This window comes from Eumetopias jubatus, unplaced genomic scaffold (assembly GCF_037043125.1).
Source record: "Eumetopias jubatus isolate StellerSeaLion01/CBP00866 unplaced genomic scaffold, mEumJub1_p1.0 scaffold_2, whole genome shotgun sequence".
Lineage (NCBI taxonomy): Eukaryota > Metazoa > Chordata > Mammalia > Carnivora > Otariidae > Eumetopias > Eumetopias jubatus.
In genome coordinates, this window is record NW_028274808.1 from 195,262,502 (window position 1) to 195,289,969 (window position 27,468).

General features: G+C 41.5%; 1 protein-coding gene across 2 annotated transcripts in view; it reads left to right on the forward strand.

Moving 5' to 3' along the window:
- The first annotated feature begins 243 nt into the window (after positions 1-243).
- The window catches only part of CLNK (cytokine dependent hematopoietic cell linker), a 160,767-nt gene continuing 133,542 nt past the window's right edge, over positions 244-27,468 (forward strand). For both annotated transcript variants that reach the window (XM_028089168.1, XM_028089173.1), the window contains exons 1-2: positions 244-374; positions 11,967-12,019. In XM_028089168.1, the coding sequence (XP_027944969.1) occupies positions 12,009-12,019 (11 nt within the window). In that variant the 5' untranslated portion in view covers positions 244-374; positions 11,967-12,008. The remainder of the gene's footprint in view (positions 375-11,966; positions 12,020-27,468) is intronic.

The window sequence follows — 27,468 nt, forward strand, 5'->3', positions numbered from 1 at the left end:
TCAGCAATCCATTTTAGTGTATTCTATAATTGTGAAGGGCCACTCAGGGACTCCATGTGTCTTTAAGGACACCCTTTGGGTTGGGAGACCTTAGCCTCCAACAGCTTCACATACAGCATTGCACTGAAGAGGAAGTCCTACCCACACACAGGTCCTACCACCCTAATCTGTGGTCACATTTCACAGGAAACCAAACTTAAAACGGACCTAGGAGGGGCTTTCTGTTAAAGGACACTGCTTAGCATTGAGAATCATTCACCCCACTGACTTACGGATTACTGGCTCCCGGAGTTTTCTGCAATGCTGCCACGGTGGCCCCTCACAGGAGACCAGCATCTCAGCACGGGACCTTGTGCTCCTCCACGGCTCTTCAGGTAAACTAAGGAGGCAGCTCCATCTGAGTGGGCATCTCACTGGCATAAATGATCATTAGGAAAGAGCTGACACCAAGCAAAAAAGGATTTTATAACATTCAATGCTGGGCCTTCTATAAAGCATCGAACAGCATAAAGAAAGCCAGCTCCCTTAACTCAGTTTTTAAAGAATCCTTCATTCTGCTAGAAAAAAGAATCAAGATACGTAGCCATTAAAAATTAAAAGACTAGATGTTTTCAATCTTCTCATCCTGGAGCTTGGACCCCCTGACTGTTTGCTACTAAAATCTAAAGGCCAAGCCAGTTGCTGGCTTTCTTGGCTGACCTTCATTAGGACAGCCCCCTAGAAAGGCAGCCTCAATTCAAAGTAGGTCATTGAAAGTAGAAGTTAAATCCTGGAGCCCCTGTGGAGATATATATATATATACACTTTTTTTTAATGTTCTAAATTGAAATAATTTCCTTTCTGGTTTGGTGTGATTTTGCAATCATGCTGACCATCCTTCCACTCACAGGGATGAGGAGCCCAAGAGTAAGAGTGAAGGTGGGTACAATATTCACCCTCCAAGATGCCGGGAGACATCTCTGCCAGGTTTTTCTTGGAGAGAACAAACAAAACATAAATGAGTGAGACAGAAAAGAGAGTTAGTGTCCTCAAAGTCTGTCTGCTTTACAAGATAGTGACATGGCTGCAATTTATCAATACTGATTTTTTTATTGTGTGCCAGTGTTACTTATCGGATTATCCTCTTTGTCTCTATTGTAGCATAGACCCTCAATGATGTTGCTCCATTGGATTCCCAGGGGTACCCTCAAACCACTGGAAATGGTTATTTCAAATCTCAGGAAGACAGCTGTAGGTATCAGGCCAATTGGAGGTCTGCCAGAGAAGTGACAAAACTTCAGAAAGCCTCTGAGAAACTCAAGATAAAATATGCCCCAGAGAAGCAGGAAAGGCAACTGGCATTTACAACTCTGTCTCTTGCTGGCCAGTCTGTATGTATTAACTCATTTGATCTTCACACCCAACCTTGAGAGTTAGGTAGTATTTTCCCCCATTTACAGAGGAACTTGAGTGATCCAAGTAGGAGTTCAAGGTTGTCCAGCCACTAATATCATAAGAGAATTCAAAAGTACCCTGATTGCACCTGAGCTGACCGATAAGAACAATGTTTCTTGGCAGCTTCCTAGGGTTCATCTTGAAGCTGTTCCTGGAGCGGCGTTAGAAATATCTAATGACGGTATTTCTCCTTCTTCCCTCCAAGCCCACTCAGACGACTCCATGAACAAGACCATTCTAAAACCAAAGATTATACTTTCTGTACCATCTGGCCAGTGCTGCCCTTAGCATCAGGGGACCCTGTTTCTAGCTCACTTTGCCATGAGTCAGGTGCTCACTTTGCCATGAGTCAGGTGCTGTCCTGGAAAGACTGTGGGGTTTAACATCTGACAAGTTGGTCAAGATCCAAATTCTGCCACTTGGACCAGACATGTTACTTTATCTTCTCCAATCCTTGATTCCTGCATCTTTAGAATGGACCAAGATCACATAACACTTGCACTGAGAGCTATGTAACCTCAATAATATACTATTTATATTAAATGAAATATGGTACATATTTAACACTTAGTAAGCACTCAATAAATGTCAGCTCTTACCCCAAATTAGTGTTGGCCTTATTCCTAAAACATGGCCATAATCACCATGGAGTAATTAATACAGATAAATTTATGAATATTTGATTTTAATAATCTCATTAAACAATAGTAGTATGCAACAGTTGCATAGCCTTGTACAAGCAGCCTTAACTAAGTAGACAGGACGACATCAGGTCATTTAAGAGATGTTGCCACTGAGGCTCTGGGAAGTTGACGAGGTGGTACAGCATGGTGAAACAGGAAAAGAAGGAGCTTTGAAGTCAGTCAACACTGTATGTGAATGTGATGTGTGACTTGTGTGTCTTTGGGTAGGTGACTTAACCTCTCTGAGCTTCAGTCAACTGTTGTTGGTTTGTTGTAACACAAAACTGGGTAAAATAATACACTTTGTGACTTGCTGTGAAGATGAAAGCAAATGTACTTATGGTGTCTGACACAGAAATGACATTCAGGAAATGGACAAGTGGTAGGTGAGCGGTGTCACTGCCAAGGTCACACAGTGAGTAGCAGAGCTTGCTCTATAAGTGTCTTTTTATGAACACCACTATATAAAGCAGTTATGTTCATATGTCAATGATACTTCAATAATAATTTTTTAAAAAGCAGTTATAGGCACCATTGCAGATAATTGCCAAGGTCTACCAGGACCTGAGTTCTGGAGAGTTCCTCCAGGCTATGCCTACCTGTTCTAGCGTGAGAAAGATACAGTGCTCAAAGGGGTTACATCATTAAATAGAGATAACCACTTGAATCTAAAATAGGTTGAAGATTTTTACTGATGGAAACAAAATGTCCAGTGATGTTACAAAGTGAATTATCAATAAGTCTGGAAAGATCTGGTTAAATAAGTTCAGTATCAGTAACTTAAGAAAGAAAAATTACCATGGAAAACAGAATTGTGGAAAAAAGTCATTATGGGAATATACCTTGTGGTTTTTGTTTCATTTGTTACTTTTGTGGATAGAATACATTGGAAATCATCATCACGGTTCACTCTCTTTTTTTAGTAGGGATATTTATTCTTACTCTGTACAAGAGGATGCTGAGGTTCAGAGAGATTCCCTACAATGTACACTTTACACAGTGAATAAGAGGGAAAGCCAAAAATGAGACTCAGGTCTACCTGAGTCCCAAGCTCCTGCTTTGTGCACAAGGTTTAATCAGTACTCTGCTGAATGTGTTCAGGGTCATGATCATAGCATCACTTTCCTTCAAACTAAACAACAGCATTTTAGGACTCCCAGATAGACCACAAGCAATAGCAAAATCGGTGTATGAGTTTGGTTATTTTTTTTCATTGGTGATGCTAATTGAAAGACTATTTCTGAAACACTTAAGAATGAAAAATAGAAGTCCACTGTGCTGAAATGGCACTGTGCATAGTTATCTGCCATCTAAACCTAGAGGAATCAAAAGATCTGAACATGACATGGAAATTCTATATCCATGTGTTTGAAGACACCTTCCATTGTGGTGGGTTTTCTGTTGAATTTAGTGTGAGATAAATATGAGGGGTGCCTAATAACCCAGACCCAACCTTTGAGAGAATTAAGCCTTTGTGGGGTTCCATCAGACCCATATTTCATCATGGGTTTTGCAGATTTCATCCAAGGCATTCAAAGCTGATGGTACTCAAGGATGTTGTCAATACTGGCATTCTGGCCCATATATCTATCTTCTGTGACTCTGTTCAAGTGTTAAAAGTGTACTTAGGTTGTAAGTTCCTTTCCAGTAGGCAAATCTATGCAGGAAACCAAATTAATGCAGGGAGGTAGCTTCCTGAAAACAAAGTCAGAGCTGGGTCATTACAGTCCCTCAACTAACCGAGCTATTGACAATCTGATGTCTTGATAGGCACCTGGGAGCCAGTCTGCCCCATGACTCCTTATGGATATTCATAGATCAGGTCCCCCTTACTCCTGGGCATGTCCAGGGATCTCCTGAGCAGCTCCACCTCTATGGGCATTCCCCATAAGAACATTTCCCTAACCCAAACTCCTCCTTCTGTTCCCAAGCTCTTCCTACTACATGGCTCTACCCACTCTTTGAGAAAGAAATAACCTAGGTTTGGGTTCAGACTGTTACTTTCTAGCAGAATGGTTTCAGGCAACTTATCTAACCTCTCAGAATCCCAGGTTATCCTTATAAGATGGAATTGCAATACCCACCTTCTGGATGTGGCGGAGAGGAATGAGATGTGGTATATAAAAATTATGTATTATAGTGCATGGCAATTATTAAAAGCAAAGTAAATGATAGTGGCTATATTATCATTTTTAGCACAATTATCATGAGTTTAATTTACATTCAGGCAAACTTTCATTAGATTCTTTGGCTTCTTTTCCCTCTTTAAGAGTTTTGACCTAAAGAAGTCTATTTTAAGGTGATTTCTCTCAGAAAGCTAATCTCATCATTTTCGTATTTATTTTAATCATTCATCTATCAAAGCCTCAGTAGTATCTTACAACTCCCCAAATGTACCAATCCTCTGAAAATATTAAAACTTAATGGAAAATGATAGAAACTTCTTTAGAACACTTTCCTTGCCAATTTCAAATCCTCACTGTCCTTCACGGTACTGATAACTTTTAGAAATTGCTCAATAGTTACCTGTTGAACTAGACAACATAACCTTTTTTAGTTGACAAGATACTTTCACTTCCATCATCCCACCTATGAGCAAAGGAGGGTGAGTGTTTATATCCCCTTTTTCAGGCTGGAGAAACAGAGTTGAATTTGCACAGTGCTCTGTACAGTTAGGCACACCCAGGCTGAAAGACTTGCTTCCCATCTTGCCAGGCGAGTGATCCTGAATAAAAGGAGGGGGCAACGAAAGAGTTATATGGAGGAAGCTCAATTCAGGGGTTAAGTTCTAAATGCACTTGAAGTTTTAAAGGAAGCAGTGACCTCATCTGAATCCATACTGTGCATTTGTTCACTAGACATATTTGGCTCAAGAGGGCTCTCGCTGAAAAAAATGATAGAATTGTTCAATATTGAAAAATCTGGGTCATTTGGATTGTTGCCGTAGGATGGAATCTCAAGTAAACAGGGTGTCCTACATAGGGTTCTGGTATTCAGCAGATGGTGTTATTATTATTGTTGTTGTTGTTATTGATTACATTACTCTCAGTCCAGTGTCTATTGGATTACCTGGCTTTTCATGCCCCGTCTTTGGATTTAAAGATGCTCTCAAACTTCTTTGAGACCCATCTTACTGTGAAACAGATCCTCAGAAAATGACCAGCATATAGCAGGTGCTTAATAAATGACTATTTCAAGAAGACAGTGCTTTCACCATGGGCCTTTAGATGTCCATGGGGGAGGTAGGGTCCCTGGACCCTGGAGACCACCCCAGGGCCAGCCTGTAAATTGTGTCAGATGATGATAGATAGATGATAGATGGATGGATGGATAGATAGATAGATAGATGATAGATGATAGACAAATAAGGGCCTGGCAGTACTAGCTCCAATCAGTGTGTTTCTGCCATGGTTTTATGAGAGCCAAAAGCAAATGAGGTGAAGCAAACAGGTAAACCTTTAGAAAAATGATAAGGAAACATCTGATTAGGCTCCTGATGATCTACATTTTATTTTTGCTACAGTCTAGTTTTATCTGAGCCGTAAAACCACTTCAGTGATAAGAGAGCAGGAAGCGGGAAGGATGGGGAAGAAGGAGGAGAATGGGGGGGGGAAGAATGAAGGAAGGGAGGACGGAAGGAAGAGAGGGCTGGGAGAAAACAGCATGACTGAGTGAGGAAAAGGATAAAGCAAGAGACTATTTACTACAAAATGGGGAAAAAGAGGGAAAGAGAAAAATCCTACCATGGAAGGAAGGGCACCCTTTCTGCAGAAGGGAGAAAGAGATGGTTTTTGAAAACAAAATGCACCAGGAGGGATATATTCCAAAATCTGTAGATTGCATCAGACCATTAAGGGTGTTTTCAAAATCATTTAAAATAAAAAAAAAAAAATGGATGTAGGTGCACATTGCCTTGAGATACATAAAGGAAGTTACTTGTCACCAAGACAGTTGCAAAATCTTTTTTTTAAAATATGTCCATACTTAATAGCAGAAAAACTAGGAAAGCAGTCTCCTATATTCCTCAAAAAAAATCTATAATAACAATCCATTTTACTCCAAATGCCTCCATTCGTTGGAAATCCAATAAAATTAAATGTTATACTTAATTAAATGTAGCTGATTGCTTTGACCAGGGTACAGAAATAGAAATCCAATCAACATACAGCTTCCTCTAAGTCTGAGCATATCTAAGATGTAACTTTCTCATTTTTTGTGTGAAAATAGAAGAAAATTGAATGTAATTGTGACCGAATTAATAAACATCTGCATCTGAGAAGTCAGATGTTTCAACACGTTTACTCAAAGCATATGCATGCATGCATGCACAGACGCACATGTGCACGCACAGACACGCACGCATACTCCCTGGCCCTCTTCCCAAAATGTTCACACGGTAACCCCTCCTTCCCTGCCTCAACTCCAAGTGACATCCATCATTTGGGATCTGTTGGATGTGACTATGTAGAGAACCAAATGTGTACAGTACGCACTGTATGCTGGGTTCTTTCTCGTTTTTGTGGCTTAATGAGAAAAAGCATCAAGCCTTAATTCTGACCGCCCCCTCCAGCCTTGACCCAGTTTTAGCTGCAGAGCTATATCATACCTTATTTTCCTCAGCAGTTCATAGTTAGCTTTCAGCCATTTCCTGTATCTGTTCAGGTACACTGTCATTACTAGCATGATGTTTCTTAAACTTTGAAATAAAGAGGCTAGCATTTTTATAAGCCTTATCTTCGAGGAATAAGTGAGAAATATTTGAGAGCAAAAAAAAATCCTTCACTGTAAACGCATTGTTTTTCCTTCATAAAATATTAATTTTGGATCAGGTGAAATGCAGCAGAAATATTTATGATGACATGTCTCTTTGCAAGCTTAGTTTGGTAGCACTGGTGAATTCCCATTGGAGAAAAGAGTTCTCCAGGATAACAAGGAAATGTGATTTGTTGCTTTACATATTTCCAATTGTTTAAACTGCTTATGGTACCATAAGGGTATTAATTATTTTCGGATTAAGAGCCTCACCAAAATCCAATCCATTTATAAAATAAGTCTTTCCTTCCTAACATATTCACTGAGACCCCAGGCGGTTTTCAAGCTCAGAAGCCACCATCCTGGTTTTAAAGCCCAAATCTAATGTATGTTCTTTGGAAATCTTAAGCAAACGCCTATCTATAGGACCTTGCTTTCTTTATTTTAATAGTTTTCTGAAATATTTATGTGCTTTAACCATCAAACCCATTATCTTCTTAAAAAAATGCTTTTCAACCCACAAAGTACTTAGTAAGCTAGTTGAATATAACAACTGGGACCATCCCCTCCAAAACCGTAGGCTTATTTGGCTGAAACAGATGTTTAGGGCAGGGACTCCACTACACTAGGACCCCAAGCCATGCTGTGTACCTCTCTTTGATATGGTCCTCTTTATCCCTTGAGAGCAGTGGATTGAGTTTTAATGGGAGGCAGCATAAGGTAGAGCAATGTTGCTCAAACTGGGCTTCATTTTGGACCCCAAATAGCTCCGGAGCCTTAGGTGTCTGTAAATCCCATGAGAACTCTATCACTGAAATGAAAGCACGGATTTCTAAGCCAAAATTAAGAGTGTATTCTGTTGCTTCTGCCTAGGCTTTGGAACCTGGTCATAGTCAGCAGCTATAGAATCCATGTTGGCATTTAGGATGAGATATGCACTGGCATCTAACGTTTAATACAGTTGATATCTCTCCTTGTTGGAGAAATAAATTTTAAAAAATTTTAATACCTGGGCTCCACCCCAGGACACCTGGATCAAACTTTCTGGGGCGTCAGTATTTGTCAAAGTTCCCCAGGTAATTGTAAAGGGCAGACAGCTGTGAGAACCCATGCTTGCCCACCAGTGGTCATGAACAGCAGGGAAGGGCTTCTCACTTCTGAAGACTAAAACCTAAAAGTCATAGAGGACATTTAATCTTAAAGTTCCAGTTAACGTCAATCCCTATCTTTCCCATATCTTAGATAGTTTATGGTCCCATGTGATCCTCACAAGAGCCCTGCCATAGCTGTTGTGTTACCCCCACATTACAGATAAGCAAAGTGAGGCTTAGAGCAGGCAGATTGTTGTCCAACATATTACCAAAAAGCATCAAGGGGAACGGTTTGCAACACCAGCTTATTGTACGTGCAACATAAGGCACGTTACTTAACTTCTGTGAATGTCAGCTTAGTTTTGTACAAAATAAGGATGATAATACAGATCATACGGGGTTACCGGGGCAGAGCAGGGACACATAACAGGCGTTCGGTGTTCATTACATACCCATGTCAGGAGGAGAAGGGCCTTGATAATATATCACCTTCATAAAGCCTATGGACACAAAAATCTTTCTGTCTGCCTCGCCACACCTCATTCTCACCACATCCTTTACAAAGAGACTGAGATCAGATAGAACTATAGCATTCTTGGGCGGAGCTTAGACGCTCTGAATAAAGCGAAGAGCTGCTTCTCTTAGAAAGTGCCACCCATTACGTCATGCTGATGCCACCACCTGGTTGGCTTATACTCTGTTGTGGGTCACTAAGACCCCAAATTTTGCTTTTTAAATGCTAGAAGGTTTGGGATCCTTTCATGACATTTTAAAATTCTTTTTATATAATAGACTGTTCACATGTCTCGAAAGCTGCTAGTTATATCTTCTCTGAACTCTTACTAAGATTTTAAAATACGAGCTGTTACAGATCAAATAAATTGCAAAGGTTTAAGGACACGGCAAAAGTTAAGTGTTTCCTCCCCAGCTCCTACCTGTCCTTTCCTGATGTCCTCCATGTGAGCACTTTGGCAAAGCCTTTGCGGTGTTGTTCTGCAGGAAGCTTGATTAGAGAAGACAATAAAATGAGAGAAACATAATAACGTACATCCAACTTTCTTGACGATTTTTTGTCACCAAATATGGAAAAATTATAGGGTTTTTTTAAGATTTTATTATTTATTTGAAAGAGCACAGGCGGAGAATGAGAGGGAGAAGCACACTCCCCACTAAGCAAGGAGCCTGACGTGGGGCTCAATCCCAGGACCCTGGGACCATGACCTGAGCCGAAGGCAGACACTTAACCGACTGAGTCACCCAGGAATCCCAGAATTATAGCTTTTTTAACTAGAACTATTTTATAGAATCTTTGAGCTGGAAGAGACCTATTTGGCCCAACTGATCATTTTTCAGGTGAAAAACAGGCAGAGCATTTCAGTGTTTTGTTCAAGGCTACACAGTAGATTGCAGGTGGGGCTGGAAAGCAACTTCTTCCCTGGGGCCACCTCCCCAGGCCTCTGATCTGAGGCAGTAAGCCCTTGGAAGGGATTGTCCTGCACCCTGCAATTCCTTCACTCTGTACCTAAGAACTGAGCAAGAGCCAGGCACAGAGGGGGCCCTCCACTAAAATTGTCTTTCTGTACCCCATCTCAACACTGCTAACTGATGCACTCAAAGAAATGAAGTGAGTGTATAAGCAACATATTTAAGTGGTGGGTGGTCCTAAAATGGGGAAGGGGGTGCAAATCTGTCCTGCATGACCATAATCAAGTAATTTAATTCCTCTAAATATTAATATCCAAAAATCAATGTCAATATAACCCTAGAAACCCAAATGTACCACAGCTGATGTTATAGCAACCTGAAGACTTTACTTTGTTATACAAGCAATTCCCAAGCATCTTTCCATAACATTGTACCATTTGCAAAACATTTCCAGATGCATCAACTGATTTCTTACTTAAAACAACATGGTAAAAGAAAGATATGGGCATTAGCATTTATAAATGAGGAGACGGGGACTGCTCCTACAAGGTCACACAGCCAGTTAATGACGGCGCTGGGACCCAGTACCATCCTTCCACGTCCAGTGCATATCGTTTCTGTCATATGGATGAAGGTTCAAGCCCTGTTCCCCACCTCCATGGAGGAGACAACTTTCAAAGAGGCCAAGCACTAGACATTCCACACGACATCCAGAGAGGACTGTCAGCGGATGAGAGTCTAGCAGCTGCCTCTCGTTTCCCTGCTGCCACTCGCTAGAAGCTGAAGGTAGGGCATGCAGCTGTGAAGTCACACATGGAGCTTAGTCTGGTTCTTTAGTAACTTTCCTGCTGTTACTGGTCCAGGATCACACAGCTCAAGTCCAAAGCCCATCCTTTGTCATGCATGATCCCTGACAATCAAAACCCAGTGGATCTTCCCAAGTTCCTTTCCACTTACTATCAACATCCAAGCTGCTGACCCCCATGGTCCCACCAACCTGGGCAAAGCCTGTCAGGAATGTTGGGTATTCTAACATCTTCATATCTTTGCACATGGCGCTGCATTTGCCCAGCACACCTCCCCTAATTCTGAGCCAAGAAGAGGTAGACTTACTCTGCAAGACTCAGTTCAAGTGCTCTCTCCTTTGTGAAGTTTCCCCTGGCCTCCAAGGCATAGAGGATTTGTTTTGTTTTATATGTATCTGTTTTTACAAAGCACTTTGATAACAGCCATCATAGAAAGAGGCAGAATCTATATTATACTGAGTTTTAGGAGTTCCTTGAGGACAGAGGCTGTGTCTTATTGGGCACAATATTTGCACAAAGTAAGTTTTCAGTAAATGGCAGTTGGATAAGTGGATGGATAAATGCCAACAGATGGATGGCAGAACAATCTAGAAGTGCCTAGAGCTCAGTGGGGTGTAATATGGTGACTGGCCAGGAAATGGCATTTTTGAGTCCTGTGCATTCGGACTTTTCTTGCAGATGGGTCACCTTGGGCACATAAGTTAACTTCCCTGAACCTCATTCTTTTTAACATTGAAGTCCACTCCCTAACCTGCTACGCTAACTGGGATTCCCCAGGAGGCTGATGGGTAGAAACCGCATCAATGCCTCTTCACACTTGGTTTCCTGTTGAGTTTGGCCAATGGGAGACAGCAGCAGGAGATTCTGGCCAAGAGAAGTGTGAGATGGGGTTTTGTACACACCCACCACACTATCTCCCTGTGTGTCCCTCATACGGTGGAAGCCACCACAGTTCCTTCCCACTAGCCCCATGTCTGGGTCCCAGTGACCCCTGGCTCCCCTGACTCCTCCAGGCCCAGGCATGGCCTGAGCACCCCCAGGCCCTTCATTTTCCTTTGTAGTTGCCCCATACCCTGTCCATACCTTTTAAGCCATCTCCTTATTAAACTTCTCAAATTACCAATTTGAGCCTGCTGTTTCTTGCCAGAACCCCAATTGACTCCATGGGCAATATCCTTCATACCCCCGAGGTCTTTGTGTAGATTAAATGTAATTATTGATGTAAAGCTCCTACTGAATACTCCCAGGGTCTCTGCAGCTAATGTATATGGTAAACGGAGTTAATAATCTCTCCTATGTGGATGAATACAAGCCACAAATAAAATGTTCTGCCCTATGCGAAGCGCTATAGAAATGTAGCTTCCAATAAATATTTCATGGCAGGTCACGCTTGGAAAAGAGAAGCATCCCTTCTCCTGCACGTGCACAGGCGCCCAGAGCAGAACCCACCAAGCAGGGGCTAACACATCCTGTGTGCCCAGGGGAAGTACACAATTGCACACTAGGGAAAACCAGGCTCAGGGTGTGTGTGCTCAGCTCCCCGGGGCAGACGGGCTGGATCCTGACAGAAAGAGGACAGCATGTCAGGGAAAGGTCCCCTCCCCCACCCCACTCCAGAAATAAACCAGTTATCGACCTGGATTGATTCTCTCCCCATCACTTCCTCTAAGCAGGCACCTGTGTCCCATTTTAACAAGAAACGACAGTAGCGTGTTCACCAGAATTAAAACATGATGTGTCTGGCTCAGTAACAAGTTCACTTTTTGTTTCCACAGGCTGAACTGAAGATCCCTCTTATTTGCGGGGTGCCAAGAACTATGAACAGACAGTAAGTACCGTGATGTCACTATGAATCCCAATCTCCCCTCTCCTAGTGGAGGAAGGAAGGGTGCCAATGTGCTCCCGTGGGAAGGGCATTTCCAGTTTCAGGGCCAAGCTGGAGAGGTTGGGGTCGAGGACATGTGTGTTGGTGTTCACAGAGCATCTTTCCCATAGCACCGGCGTTTTCTATGGGCAGGCCTTTTGTTCTTGCACAGCAAGGGTGTGTGGCTGGGATAGGGACAAGATGCCCCAGCGCCACAGTGCCAGAAGGGCACCCCGAAATACCACCCATCGCGTCACACCCCCGTGCATGAAGGTAGAACTAAAGGAACTGTGGTTGCCAAACTTGTTCCCACAACAGAGAACTTGGAGTCCAACCATCTCTGTGTGGAGCACCCAGAGGGCTGATGTGGTCAGTTTAGGATATCCGAATGTGTATCTGAGTCTGCAAAAAATCCATCCTGTTCGTGATGTCTATGACTATAACATATAAATTTAAAAAAAAAAGCAGGCCTCCAAGTTGTAAGAAATATTTATAATGAAAAACACACACACAAAAACTTTTAAATTGAGAAAATATGGTATACTAATTTTAAAATCAATCTACTTTGCTTTATTTTGCCAATCGGAAAGGTAGCACTGTTATTCTCACTGTCATCGTGTGAGACAGAGCATGAGTTTCAGAGACAGGAAGACCTAGTGTAAATCCCTTGTTTTGCCCCATCATTTTACATCTGTATGATATTTGGGAAGTTACCTGACCTTCCCTCCAGAAAGCAGGGTCTGGCCTGGAGAAGGAGGACTGCCGGGTCTCTGGGTGGATTCCCAGACCTGGAGGGAGCCTGGGGGAGAGCCCACGGTAACCAGGTTATGCCTGGGTCTCCCAGGTGGGTGCTGGTGGCAGGGTTGCTGTCCAGAGTGACATGGAGGCAGCAGCTCAGCATCACAGCTGTCCCAGATGCCCACAGGTGTTGGGGGGGGCAACCTGACACACAGCCAGGCCCAAGCCTATGGTATGCAGAAGCTGGGGCTGCTGCTTTTCTTCTTGCCATGCAGCGGGAGCTTCCTGGCACACCGTTCATGGGTGGGCTCTGCGTCTGCCTCTGAATCTAGTTTATGGAGCATCTCCTCCATGCGAGGTGCCAGGACTCCCTTCTTTTATATTTGATCCTCCGGTGGCGAGTGGGGCCACATGGCAGGCACCACTACCTTCTCTGAGCATCAGCTTCCTGGTCTAAGTGACTCCTCTGAGACAGCACAGAAAGTGGGGGTGGAGCCAGGGCTGGGATTTGAGTCTGTCTGACTCCAAATTCAGTGCTCCTTCTGTTTATCTCAGCTCTGTGGGAAACTGAGGAAGGCAGGGGCTGGGCGGGTGAGGCAAGGGTAGGTCAGAGAGCTGGCTGATCCAGGGTCGCATGACAAAGAGGTTGAAGTATAATCACTGATGAAGGTGGCAGACAGCAGCTTCATTGTAAGATAAACAAATAAATGGTCTGTGGCAGTGGAATGAACAGTGAGGCAGACGCATCTGCTTCCCACCAAACTGGGTGCCTTAAAACAACCAAAAATGTATTATTTCACAGTTCAGGGGCTAGAAGTCCAAAATCAAGGTGTGGGCAGGCCACTGCTCACTTCAAAACCTCAAGGGAAGATGCCTTCTTACCACCACCACCACCATCCCTGCCCCTGGCTTCTGGTGGCCCAAGATGCTCCTCGGCATGTGCCTGCATCACTCCGCTATCTATCTCCACCTTCACTGGCCTTTTTCTCTCTGTGTCTATGCCTTCTCGTCCTCTGCCTGTCTCAGATCTCCCCTGCCTTTCTCTTATAAGGACATTTGTCATTGGGTTTAGGGTCCCTCTAGATAATCCGGGATGATTTCATCTCAAAATCCTTAACTTAATTACATCGGCGAAGACCCTTCTTCTTCATAAGGTCATGTTCACAAGTGCCCAGGATTTGGGCATGGAAATATTTTAGGGCTGCCATTCAACTCACTAGGGCAAACTTTATTTTCAGACCCACCCCTTTCTTTGGGGGCACTGTGGGGTTATTTTGACAATCTCAGCGCCTCCCTTATAAAGATGAGTAAGATCTAATTCCTACCCTCAAACAGCATTAGCTGTATGTCGGGCAGATCATTTTAGTCTTACGCAGCAGGTGATGGGAAAGTGTCACCAATGCTAAGGATTCTGGATGTCATGGTTCTAAATTGCTTCTGAAATTAGCAGGCTATTCATGTTTCCTCTCCCTGCGACAAAGCTTTCAGCTTCCTGAACAGTCAATCAGAGTACCTAAGACCGCACTCTTTGGAGCACATTGGTGCTGTTAGAGAAGACAGACCTACTTACTCCATCGGGTCTGGATGAAGGGGTCTTGGGTTTGGTTCCAGGATCTCTCCATCATTCTGAACAGAACTGATAAGAACCTTGGTGCTATAGCTCTGAGTGTTTTGGAAGAGATGGAGGTCATGAGAGTGATTGCTTCTGGGCCCTTCCAGTAAGCAAACGCCCTGCCCTGGCCAGGCTGCTTCGGGCACTCAAGAGGGAGACACACTCACGCATCCCAGACTGGAGACTGATCGGCGCAAGTGCCCCTGTATTGCCCACTTTGAAACGTGCTGAAAAGGCGTGACAGCCAACTAGTTTTATTCACTGTTAAAATCATTCACAGTCCTCATGGAAATTTTAGAAAATACGCAAAAGTACAATGAACAAAACAAAAGTCACCATTTATCCAAGCAACCAAAAATAACCACTATTTTGCTGCAGGTTTTTGAAGCCATTTTTCTGTATCCTTGTGTAATATTTTAAAATTTCAGCAAACCTACTTTTAAAACTTCTACTGTTTTCATTCATTCAATAATACCATTTTGTGTTATGAGCACAGTCCAACATTATGGTCTTCTTCAAAATCAAAGTGTTTTAAGGCTAGTGCTTAAATAAGGTTCACAATCCTTTATCCATAATTCCAAAGCCAAAGCCTCCAAAATACTGAAAACTGTAACTAATTTGGCAGCAAAATTTGACCAACAATGAAATTATGTATGTTCTTCACTTATCCCTCTTACTGTGACTATATCTACATGTTTCACAGCAGAAATATTAGTATGTTTAATGACCAGGCATTACTCCAAAACTTACAGGTAAAATTACTAGTATCAGTACATGCACAATATTACTTTCCTAAAATCCAAAATATTCTTAATCCCTCACCCTAAGGAATTTGGATAAGGAATGGCAGACATGTATTTTATCCAGTGGTTTATTTTATCTTGACCTTGGTGTTGGACATTTCAGTTGTTACCCATAAAGTTATATGAGGCAGTTTTATTGCCAAGATTAAACTTCATACTCTAGGAGTATTAGAGAAGGCTGTGTCACTATGGCCCCTAGCATGCAATGCTGTGTGTCCTATCACATGTAAAACAAATCATGACAATCTATTATTACATAGGGACACAGGTTCAATCAAATTATCTGACAACAATCCACTATTTCTTCTCTTGCTTCAGGAAACTTGTCTGTCATATTCATTATTTGGGCAAGAGTTGATGGTAAACAAAGCAAACCAACAAAATAGTCTGAGAGCTAGAGAGAGTCTTAGAGGTATGGAATTCAAGCTGCAAGCCGGGGCTATAACTCCAGACTTGAGAGTCTTCTTGAATACTCACTACCTTCTGAGGCAGTGAGCTTAAAAATTAGGAGAAAATTCCTCTTTGTATTGACACCATCAAAGCCAACTTCAAAGCAGTGTTATTCGTTGACCCTGTATATTTCGCTAAGCACATAACAATTCTCCTCTGCAATACTTTTCCCATTTAAGTGCACAGTTTGGTGGTGCAAAAGGCAGGGTAAAGAGATAAACAGTACTACAAACCAGGAGTGCCTATGGGCCGGCACACCGCTAGCCATTTGCATGAGGATTTGTGAGGCTATTCAGCATGAAACCCCACTCCCACTCCCACGTCGCCACATAAGACCACCAGCTGGGGTAACAGGTTTCCCGATTCAGAGTCAGCTAAAGACACATGTCTTGGATTCCAAAATCCATGATCATTGTGCCATATTGAACGACTTCATGATGATTAAGAATATCATCTTTACATATTTCTCATCAGGGACACATCCCCAAACGGAACGACTGTTTCGCTTATGAGAGGCATGTTTTCTCTTTGAAACCTTGCATGATAAAAGCCACTCAATTGCTGGGTGGGGATGGGTATCAGCTCCTCTCCAAAGAGCCCAGCTCAGTGGCTGGGACACAGGAGATGGCCAATAAATGATATTTCCCTCCATATGAATGCATGATAAAACTCCCTGTAAACTCTAGGTCATTTTGTTTCCTCCATGATATAGGTGAACAACCCATGCCTTCGACCTCAGGGAACAACTTCATTTGGGTTGGCAGGAATTCATAAGTGTAAATCCCACCGAATCTTGGGGAAACAAGAAGCTGCAATTTTGGCATCCCGAGATCAGAGTCTTGCACCCAGCAGAGTCGTCAGTGTGGCTGCCTTCCTAGTTCCCCAGAAGTAATTATGAACCAGCTCTCGGGCCAACCAGGCCCATTCACTGGTGCTATCAGAGTGGCATCGCTAGCATTCAGCTTCATGGTTGGCTGGTAATTAAAAAGCTGCAAGCTGTGAGAAACACAGCTGAGATCCAGGGTGAGAGTTTGCCAGAGGTTGCAGACATGGCCGGTGGTTCCTGTGCAGGAGCAGCAGGTGCGGCTGGCCCTGAGACTCATGGAAATGGGTGGGGATGGGCCAATGGAGCATTTCAAGATAGCTTCTTTCCCTCTTAATGGCAAAATTGCCAGCTGTGAAGGAACGACCTGACTTAACTCACCTGTCGCCACTCGGGAAAATTCCCTCTAACCAAACTTAGTCTTCTGCTGACTAGCCACAAGGTTGGACTTTTCATGCTTATGTCCTTTAAAAACATCACAAAGAATAGAGAAGGCTGCGACTTATTTTAATATTGAGTTTACTGCTATCATACAAGTAATGTATATTCATTTTAGAAAATTTAAAAATACAAAGACATACATACAAAGGAAAAATACTGTAATAGAACCACTGAAAGGTGGTCAATATGATGGGCATTTTTTAAGGCTTTCTTATAAAACTATACATTCTATTTCGTTTTTTAATGTTAATATATCATAACTATTTTCCAATGTTCCTAAAGTCATTTCCATAGCTTTACAATCTTCCATCACTTAGACACGTCATATTTTATATTTTCCCACTGCTAGAAAACAACACACCTCATGAACTAATTTGACAAGCTCTATTAATACCCCCCATGTCTTAAGATACTGTGCTTTATAACCTAGCAATAAGCAAAACCAACCACCCTGGGAAGTCCCATGAGCCAGGCCAGTGTTTGGAGAACCTGACCCACAATGACAGTTTATAATAATCTCATAGTATTTGATTGTGTAAATGTGCAGAGAAATTGAAAGTGAGGTCCAGCATTTCTGGTTGGGTCCTCCACATAGTCCAACCCACTAGTCACCCACTTGTTCTAGTTTCCATATATCCAACATTCAATAAGACACAGGAAGAGAGGAAAATCGACTTCATGAAAACCTTTGGTCATGTTCAAATGCACCTGATACCAAAAAGCTGAAAACCTTTTCAAAAGTCATGGATGGACATGATTTGGGGCCAAAATCAGGAAGTCCTAGAAAAAGGAACTCATAAAAGAGCAAAAGGAATTTCCCGGAGGCCTGGCTGCCTGGAATTTCAGAATTCCTGGTGAAGAGAGACCAGGTCACAAACCAGACCACAGGCCAAATATCAAGTAGAAAAGTAGGAGGGCCTCCTGTGTGGTTCTGTTATTGCTTTCCACTCTTTCTCATTACTTTTCTTGGAGGGAGGGGGGATATTTTTTCAGTGATTTTGTCTTCTTTTTTTAAACTAGTTTTTTATTGAACTTTTTATTTTGAACTACTTTTAGACTTACAGAAAAATTGCAAAATAGTACAGAGTTTCCATGTATCCTTACATATACGCTCCCAATTGGTTTTTTTGTTTTTTTTGTATTATGTTCAGTTAGCCAACGTATAGTATATCATTAACTTTTGATGTAGTGTTCAACGATCCATGAGTTGTGTATAACATCCAGTGCCCATCACGGTCTGTGCCCTCCTTTTTTTTAATATACATATTTTAAGAGCTTAAAAATTATTCTGTTGAGTTAGTCAAAGAAGGGAAGTATTACAGTCAAACGTTTATTTATATGACAGCACTCATAATGAGGAGGCCACATACTTCCATGATTAAGAGAGTGGGCTCTGGAGTGATCTACTGGGATTATCAGCTCTGCCACTTACTGACTGTGACATTTAAGGCAATGAGCCTCTCTGAGCCTTGTTTTTTTAATCTATTAAATGGAAGTAATAGCTATCTCCAAGTATTGTTGAGAAGGTTAAGTGACTTAATATATGCAGTATGGGAGCACCTGGGTGGCTCAGTCGGTTAAGCATCTGCCTTCAGCTCAGATCATGATCTCAGGGTCCTGGGATTGAGTCCCGAGTTGGGCCCCTGCTCAGCAGGGAGTCTGCTTCTCCCTTTCCCTCTCTCTCTCTGCTTGCTCTCTCTTGCTCTCTCATTCTCAAATAAATAGAATCTTTAGTATACATATATATATATATATATATATATATATGCAATATGTTTAACACTGTGTCTGCAACAGAGGGTGCACTCCACAGATGTTGTAGCAGACTGTACTTTCTGAATGTGGCCACGTGCACTAGGGCAATGTGACTGGATGCTTCCCATTCAGAAGTGAAACTTTTTCTCCACCTTCGTTAACTTGTGTGGGCCTGTGGCAGCACTGACCAATAGAATATGACAGAAGGGACAGCGTGCCAAGTCTGGGAAGAGGCCTTAACAGCCAGGCAGCTCTGCTTCCTGCCTTTGGAAGCTGGATTCCACTGGTCATATGCTATGACCGCCATGCTGTGAGCAGTATAAGCCATGTGGGAGAAGCCCCCATGGAGAGACAGGGAAGCTAAAGGGCACCAGGCACCAGACATGAGAGTCGGAAGACCATCTTGGGCATTTAGCCTGGTCCAGCTCTGAGATAACCATCTGAATGCAACAGCAAGACAGAACCTCAGAGGAACCCTCCCAGCTGAGAGCCAGGAGAGATAAAAATAAATCCTCATTTCCAAGCCACTGCTTTGGAGTGATGAGTTATGCAACAATAGATGTCTAGAATAGATATTGTCTACTTTTTTATGATCACGATTATTACTTAATGCAAGACCCTTTGCTGTTGAATATTCAGGATATAATTTAAAGATTCCTATGACTTGATATCCCACCTTAAAGAACATCCATTCTAGATGAGAATGACAATAAATAACTAATAGTGGGCAAGCAGAATGCTAATAAGGGGTTCTTTGCCCCATGTGTGTGCAAAGTGCTAAAGGGACACAGGAGTTATTCTGTCTGGGAGCAAATCTTGGAAAAGGGTACAGTGGTTGGGAGAAGAGACATCCTCACAGAGGAGGTGACAATTGAGCTGAGCTTGGGGCTGATGGGATGTCACTGAGCAGCAAATGGGAGAGGGAGCAGAGATGGACTAACTACCACAGCTGGAAAAACTCTATAAGGATTTAATACAAAGGGGTAACATTAAATTGACTGATAATTTGAATTTTGTTCCTTAAAAACTGATTCTAAGTAATTGGAGAGACTTTCCTGGCAGCTTATGATGTACGGTAGAATTCTATTTCCCGCACCGCTTTATTGGAAGGGAAAAGAAGGAGCCACAATCCATAATCAGAAGGAGGATAAAGGTCTGGGTTGGAATTGCAACATTTAAAAACTCCATGTTGATGGGCTGGATTTTCTGCCCAAAAATGTTGCCTTTTGGACAGGCTGCAATTAGAGGCATTTGTGCAGCTATTTGTTGCCATTGTTGTTTCTTTGAAAAAAAAAAATCTTTGAATAATGAAAATTCTACATCCAGATCCTCCTCTGTGGACTTTTCTGGGGATTTCATCAAAGATCCAAGAAATGTTATGAAGAAGAAACATGAGAACTTTCTCTGCCATCGTCTGCAAGGTCTTATTTTCTTCCTTTAGTTTCTTCAACCGCTTTAAATATTGATTAGAAACAAAAGTAGTCATAAGATATGCATAAGGCATAAAGAACAATAAAATAATTTTGCTATTTAAAGTTACCACTGCTTTTGAAGTTTCATCCACTATTCTGTGATCACAAATCCCCACCCCCACAGGGAATAAGTGTCCTGAATTCTGTGTTCTCCTTCGCTTGCTTTTATGTTTCATTTTACCACGTGTATTTGTATCACTAAAAATAATTTGTTTGGTTTTACCTGGTTTTGAACCTTAGACCCCCCAAACATCATTCCACAGATACGTCTTGCGCCCAGAATATGTGGTTCTGTTTTTTTTTATTATGTTATGTTAGTCACCATACATTACATCATTAGTTTTGATGTAGTGTTCCATAATTCATTGTTTGCATATAACACCCAGTGCTCCATTCACTATGTGCCCTCCTTAATACCCATCACCAGGCTAACACATCACCCCCCTCCCCTCTAGAACCCTCAGTTTGTTTCTGAGTCCATAGTCTCCCATGGTTCGTCTCCCCCACCCCGATTTCCCCCCTTCATTTTTCCCTTCCTGCTATCTGTTTCTTTCTCTTTTTTTTAACATATATTATTTGTTTCGGAAGTACTGTGATTCAACAGTCTTAAACAATTCAAGTGCTCACCATAGCACATACCCTCCCCAATGTCTATCACCCAGCCACCCCATCCCTCCCACAACCCTCAGTTTGTTTCCTGAGATTAAGAATTCCTCATATCAGTGAGATCATGTGATACATGTCTTTCTCTGATTGACTTATTTTGCTCAGCATAATACTCTCCAGTTCCATCCACGTTGTTGCAAATGGCAAGATCTCATTCCTTTTAATGGCTGCATAATACTCCATTTTATATATATACCACTCTTCTTTATCCACTCATCTGTCGATGGACATCTTGGCACTTTCCATAGTTTGACTATTGTGGACATTGCTGCTATAAACATCGGGGTACATGTACCCTTTCAGATCCCTACATTTGAATCTTTGGGGTAAATACCCAGTAGTGCAATTGCTGGGTCATAGGGTGAGCTATATATTCAACTTTTTGAGGAACCTCCATGGGTTTTCGAGAGTGGCTGCACCAGCTTGCGTTCACACCAACAGTGTAGGAGGGTTCCCCTTTCTCCGCATCCCCACCAACATCTGTCGTTTCCTGACTTGTTAATTTTAGCCATTCTAACAGGTGTGAGGTGGTATCTCATTGAGTTTTTGATTTGGATTTCCCTGATGCTGAGTGATATTGAGCACTTTTTCATGTGTCTCTTGGCCATTTGGATGTCTTCTTTGCAGAAATGTCTGTTCATGTCTTCTGTCCATTTCTTGATTGGATCATTTGTTCTTCGGGTGTTGAGTTTGATAAGTTCTTTATAGATTTTTGGTACTAGCCCTTTATCTGATATGTCATTTGCAAATATATTCTCCCATTCTGTCAGTTGTCTTTTAGTTTTGTTGACTGTTTCTTTTGCCGTGCAAAAGCTTTTTATCTTGATAAAGTCCCAATAGTTCATTTTTGCCCTTGCTTCCCTTGCCTTTGGCGATGTTTCTAGAAAGAAGTTGCTGTGCTGAGGTCAAAGAGGTTGCTGCTGTGTTCTCCTTTAGGATTTTGATGGACTCCTGTCTCACACTGAGGTCTTTCAACAATTTTGAGTCTATTTTTGTGTGTGGTGTAAGGAAATAGTCCAGTTTCATTCTTCTGCATGTGGTTGTCCAATTTTCCCAACACCATTTGTTGAAGAGACTGTCTTTTATCGATTGCACATTCTTTCCTACTTTGTCGAAGATGAGTTGACCACAGAATTGAGGGTCCATTTATAGGCTCTCTATTCTGTTCCATTGATCTATGTGTCTGTTTTTGTGCCAGTACCATACTGTCTTGATGATGACAACTTTATAATAGAGCTTGAAGTCCGGAATTGTGATGCCACCAGTTTTGCTTTTCTTTTTCAACATTCCTCTGGCTATTCGGGGTCTTTTCTGGTTCCATACAAATTTTAGGATTATTTGCTCCATTTCTTTGAAAAAAATGGATGGTATTTTGATAGGCATTACATTAAACGTGTAGGTTGCTCTAGGTAGCATTGACACCTTCACAATATTTTTTCTTCCAATCCATGAGCATGGAATGTTTTTCCATTTCTTTGTGTCTTCCTCAATTTCTTTCATGAGTATTTTATAGTTTTCTGAGTACAGATTCTTTGCCTCTTTGGTTAGATTTATTCCTAGTTATCTTACGGTTTTGGGTGCTGTTGTAAATGGGATCAACTCCTTAATTTCTCTTTCTTCTGTCTTGTTCTTGATGTATAGGAATGCCACTGATTTCTGTGCATTGATTTTATATCCTGTCACTTTACTGAATTCCTGTATGAGTTCTAGCAGTTTTGAGGTGGAGTCTTTGGGGTTTTCCACATAAAGTATCATATCATCTGCAAAGAGTGAGAGTTTGACTTCTTCTTTGCTGATTTGGATGCCTTTTATTTCTTTTTGTTGTCTGATTGCTGTGGCTAGGACTTCTAATGCTATGTTGAATAGCAGTGGTGATAGTGGACATCCCTGCCGTGTTCCTGACCTTAGGGGGAAAGCTCTCAGTTTTTACCCATTGAGAATGATATTCACTGTGGGTTTTTCATAGATGGCTTTTATGATATTGAGGTATGTACCCTCTATCCCTATGCTCTGAAGAGTTTTGATCAAGAAAGGATGCTGTACTTTGTCAAATGCTTTTTCTGTATCTATTGAGAGGATCATATGATTCTTGTTCTTTCTTTTATTAATGTATTGTATCAGGTTGATTGATTTGCCAATGTTGAACCAAACTTGCAGCCCAGGGATAAATCCCACTTGGTCGTGGTGAATAATCCTTTTAATGTACTGTTGGATCCCATTGGCTAGTATTTTGGTGAGAATTTTTGCATCCATGTTCATCAAGGATATTGGTCTGTAATTCTTTTTGATGGGGTCTTTGTCTGGTTTTGGGATCAAGGTAATGGTGGCTTCATAAAACGAGTTTGGAAATTTTCCTTCCATTTCTATTTTTTGGAACGGTTTCAGAAGACTAAGTATTAATTCTTCTTTAAATGTTTGGTAGAATTCCCCTGGGAAGCCATCTGGCCCTGGGCTTTTGTTTGTTGGGAGATTTTTGATGACTGCTTCAATTTCCTTAGTGGTTATAGGTCTGTTCAGGTTTCTATTTCTTCCTGGTTCAGTTTTGGCAGTTGATTCATCTCTAGGAATGCATCCATTTCTTCCAGATTATCTAATTTGCTGGCATAGAGTTACTCATAATATGTTCTTATAATTGTTTGTATTTCTTTGGTGTTGGTTGTGATCTCTCCTCTTTCATTCATGATTTTATTGATTTGGGTCATTTTTCTTTTTGATAAGTCTGGCCAGGGCTTTATCAATCTTGTTAATTCTTTCATAGAACAAGCTCCTCGCTTCATTGATCTGTTCTACTGTTCTTTTGGTTTCTATGTCATTGATTTCTGCTCTGATCTTTATTATTTCTCTTCTCCTGCTGGGTTTAGGCTTTATTTGCTGTTCTTTCTCCAGCTCCTTTAGGTGTAGGGTTAGGTTGTGTATTTGAGACCTTTCTTGTTTCTTGAGAAAGGCTTGTATTGCTATGTACTTTCCTCTCAGGATTACATTTGCTGCATCTCAAAGATTTTGAACAGTTGTGTTTTCATTTTCATGGGTTTCCATGAATTTTGTTAATTCTTCTTTAATTTCCTGGTTGACCCATTCATTCTTTAGTAGGATGCTCTTTAGCCTCCATGTATTTGAGTTCTTTCTGACTTTCCTCTTGTGTTTGAGTTCTAGTTTCAAAGCACTGTATTCTGAAAATAGGCAGGGAATGATCCCAATCTGTTGGTACCAGTTGAGACCTAATTTGTGACCTAGGATGTGATATATCCTGGAGAATGTTCCATGGGCACTAGAGAAGAATGTGTATTCCGTTGCTTTGGGATGGAATGTTCTGAATAGATCTGTGAAGTCCATTTGGTCCAGTGTGTCATTTAAAGTCTTTATTTCCTTGTTGATCTTTTGCTTAGATGATCTGTCCATTCAGTGAGGGGGATGTTTAAGTCCCCCACTATTATTGTATTGTTGTCGATGTGGTTTTATTTCGTTCATTTTTTTTCATTTTTATTTATTTATTTTTTTAATTTTTTATTGTTATGTTAATCACCATACATTACATCATTAGTTTTTGATGTAGTGTTCCATGATTCATTGTTTGTGCATAACACCCAGTGCTCCACGCAGAACGTGCCCTCTCTAATACCCATCACCAGGCCAACCCATCCCCCCACCCCCCTCCCCTCTAGAACCCTCAGTTTGTTTCTCAAAGTCCATCATCTCTCATGGTTCGTCTCCCTCTCCGATTTACCCCCCTTCATTCTTCCCCTCCTGCTATCTTCTTCTTTTTTTTTTCTTAACATATATTGCATTATTTGTTTCAGAGGTACAGATCTGTGATTCTACACTCTTGCACAGTTCACAGCGCTCACCATAGCACATACCCTCCCCAATGTCTATCACCCAGCCGCCCCATCTCTCCCACCCCACCCCCACTCCAGCAACCCTCAGTTTGTTTCCTGAGATTAAAATTTTTTTAAGATTTTATTTATTTATTTGACAGAGAGAGACACAGTCAGAGAGGGAACAGAAGCAGGGGGAGTGGGAGAAGGAGAAGCAGGCTTCCCACAGAGCAAGGAGCCCAATGTGAGACTCGATCCCAGGACCCTGGGATCATAACCTGAGCCGAAGGCAGACACTTAAGGACTGAGCCACCCACACACCCTCGATGTGTTTCTTTGCTTTTGTTATTAATTGGCTTAAATAATTGGCTGCTCCCATGTTAGGGGCATAGATAATTACAATTGTTAGATCTTGTTGGATAGGCCCTTTAAGTATGATATAGTGTCCTTCCTCATCTCTTATTATAGTCTTTGGTTTAAAATCTAATTTGTCTGATATAAGGATTGCCACCCCAGCTTTCTTTTGGTGTCCATTAGCATGGTAAATGGTTTTCCACCCCCTCACTTTCAATCTGGGGGTGTCTTTGGGTCTAAAATGAGTCTCTTGCAGACAGCATATCGATGGGTCTTGTTTTTTCCTCCAATCTGATAGCCTGTGTCTTTTGATTGGGACATTTAGCCCATTTACATTCAGGGTAACTACTGAAAGATATGAATTTAGTGACATTGTATTGCCTGTAACGTGACTGTTACTGTATATTGTCTCTGTTCCTTTCTGGTCTATGTTACTTTTAGGCTCTCTCTTTGCTTAGAGGACCCCTTTCAATATTTCTTGGAGGGCTGGTTTTGTGTTTGCAAATTCCTTTAGTTTTTGTTTGTCCTGGAAGCTTTTTATCTCTCCCTCTATTTTCAATGAGAGCCTAGCTGGATATAGTATTCTTGGCTGCATATTTTTCTCATTTAGTGCTCTGAATATATCATGCCAGTCCTTTCTGGCCTGCCAGGTCTCTGTGGATAGGTCTGTTGCCAATCTAATATTTCTACCATTGTAGTTTACAGATCTCTTCTCTTGAGCTGCTTTCAGGATTTTCTCTTTGTCTCTGAGACTCATAAGTTTTACTATTAGATGTGGGGGTGTTGACCTATTTTTATTGATTTTGAGAGGGGTTCTCTGTGCCTCCTGGATTTTGATGCCTGTTTCCTTCCCCAAATTAGGGAAGTTCTCTGCTATTATTTGCTCCAGTATACCTTCTGCCCTCTCTCTCTTTCTTCTTCTGGGATCCCAATTATTCTAATATTGTTTCATCTTATGGTATCACTTATCTCTCGAATTCTGCCTTCATGATCCAGTAGTTGTTTATCTCTCTTTCTCAGCTTCTTTAGTCTCCATCATTTGGTCTTCTATATCACTAATTCTCTCTTCTGCCTCATTTGTCCTAGCAGGTAGAGCCTCCATTTTTTATTGCACCCCATTAATAGCCTTTTTGATTTCAGCTTGGCTAGATTTTAGTTCTTTTACTTCTCCAGAAAGGGTTTCTCTAATATCTTCCATGCTTTTTTCAGCCCCGCTAGTATCTTTAAAATCATCATTCTGAACTCTAATTCCAACATCTTACTGATGTCCATATTGATTAGTCCCTGGAAGTCGGCACTGCCTCTTGTTCTTTTTTTTTGAGGTGAGTTTTTCCATCTTGTCATTTTGTCCAGAGAAGAATAGATGAATGAGAGAACAAAATGCTCACGGGATAACAACGACCCCAGAAAAATAATCACTAAACAAATCAGAAGAGACCTGAAACCAGGGGAAAAGAAAGGGAAAGAAAGAAAAAAGAAAAAGATAAAAACAAACAAACAAAAAAAAAACAGAATATGGTCAAATATGATCAGGCTGGTGAATGGATCAGTCCCACACACTAGATTTTGGGTGTATTTTGGTCTGTTAGAAGAAAGTGCCTCCCAAAATTTTAAAGAAAGAAAAACTTATATATGTACAAAAATAAGGGTAAATAGGATGAAGGGATGGAATATGATTGTAAAGATGAAAATTATAAAATATTTTATGAAAAGAATTGATAACATAAGAAGTTGGTTGAAAAAAGAAATGAAGAAAGAAAAAAAAAGGAGAGAATGTGATCAGGCAGGAGACTAGAACAAAGCCATACACTAGAGATTTAGGGTATATTTTGGTCTATTAGAAGAAACTGTATCTCAAAATTTTAAAGAGAGAACAACTTATATATATATATATATATATATATATATATATATATATATATATATATATACCAAAAATAAGGTTAACTGCTATGAAGGGATAGAATATGACTCTAAAAATGAGAAATAAAAAAGATTTTTTAAAAAAGGGATTGATAAGATGTTGGTTGAAAAAGGGAAAAAGAAAAATTCAAAAAAAAAGTAAATTCAAAAAATTAACTTTGAAAGACTAAAGAATCATGGTAAAAAAGCCATGAATTTTGTGTTCAGTAATCCCCTGGCGCTGCAGTTCTGCCGTTCTCATTGATCGGCAAGCTTGGTCTTGGCTGGCTGGTCTTGCTGATCTTCTGGGGGAGGGGCCTGTTGCCTTGGTTCCCAAATGTCTTTGCCGGAGCTGGAAGTGCCCCACTCTTGCTGGGGGCCGGGCTAAGTAATCTGCTCAGGTTTGCTCTCGGGAGCTTTTGTTCCCTGCAAGCTTTCCATACAGCTTTGGAGGACGGGAGTGAAAATGGTGGCCTCCCAATCTCCACCCCGGAGGAGCCAAGAACTCAGGGTCCCACTCCTCAGTGCGCCCCAGAGAAAAGAAAAGTCACTCCTTCCTGTCTTCCCAGTCTCCGGCCGCAC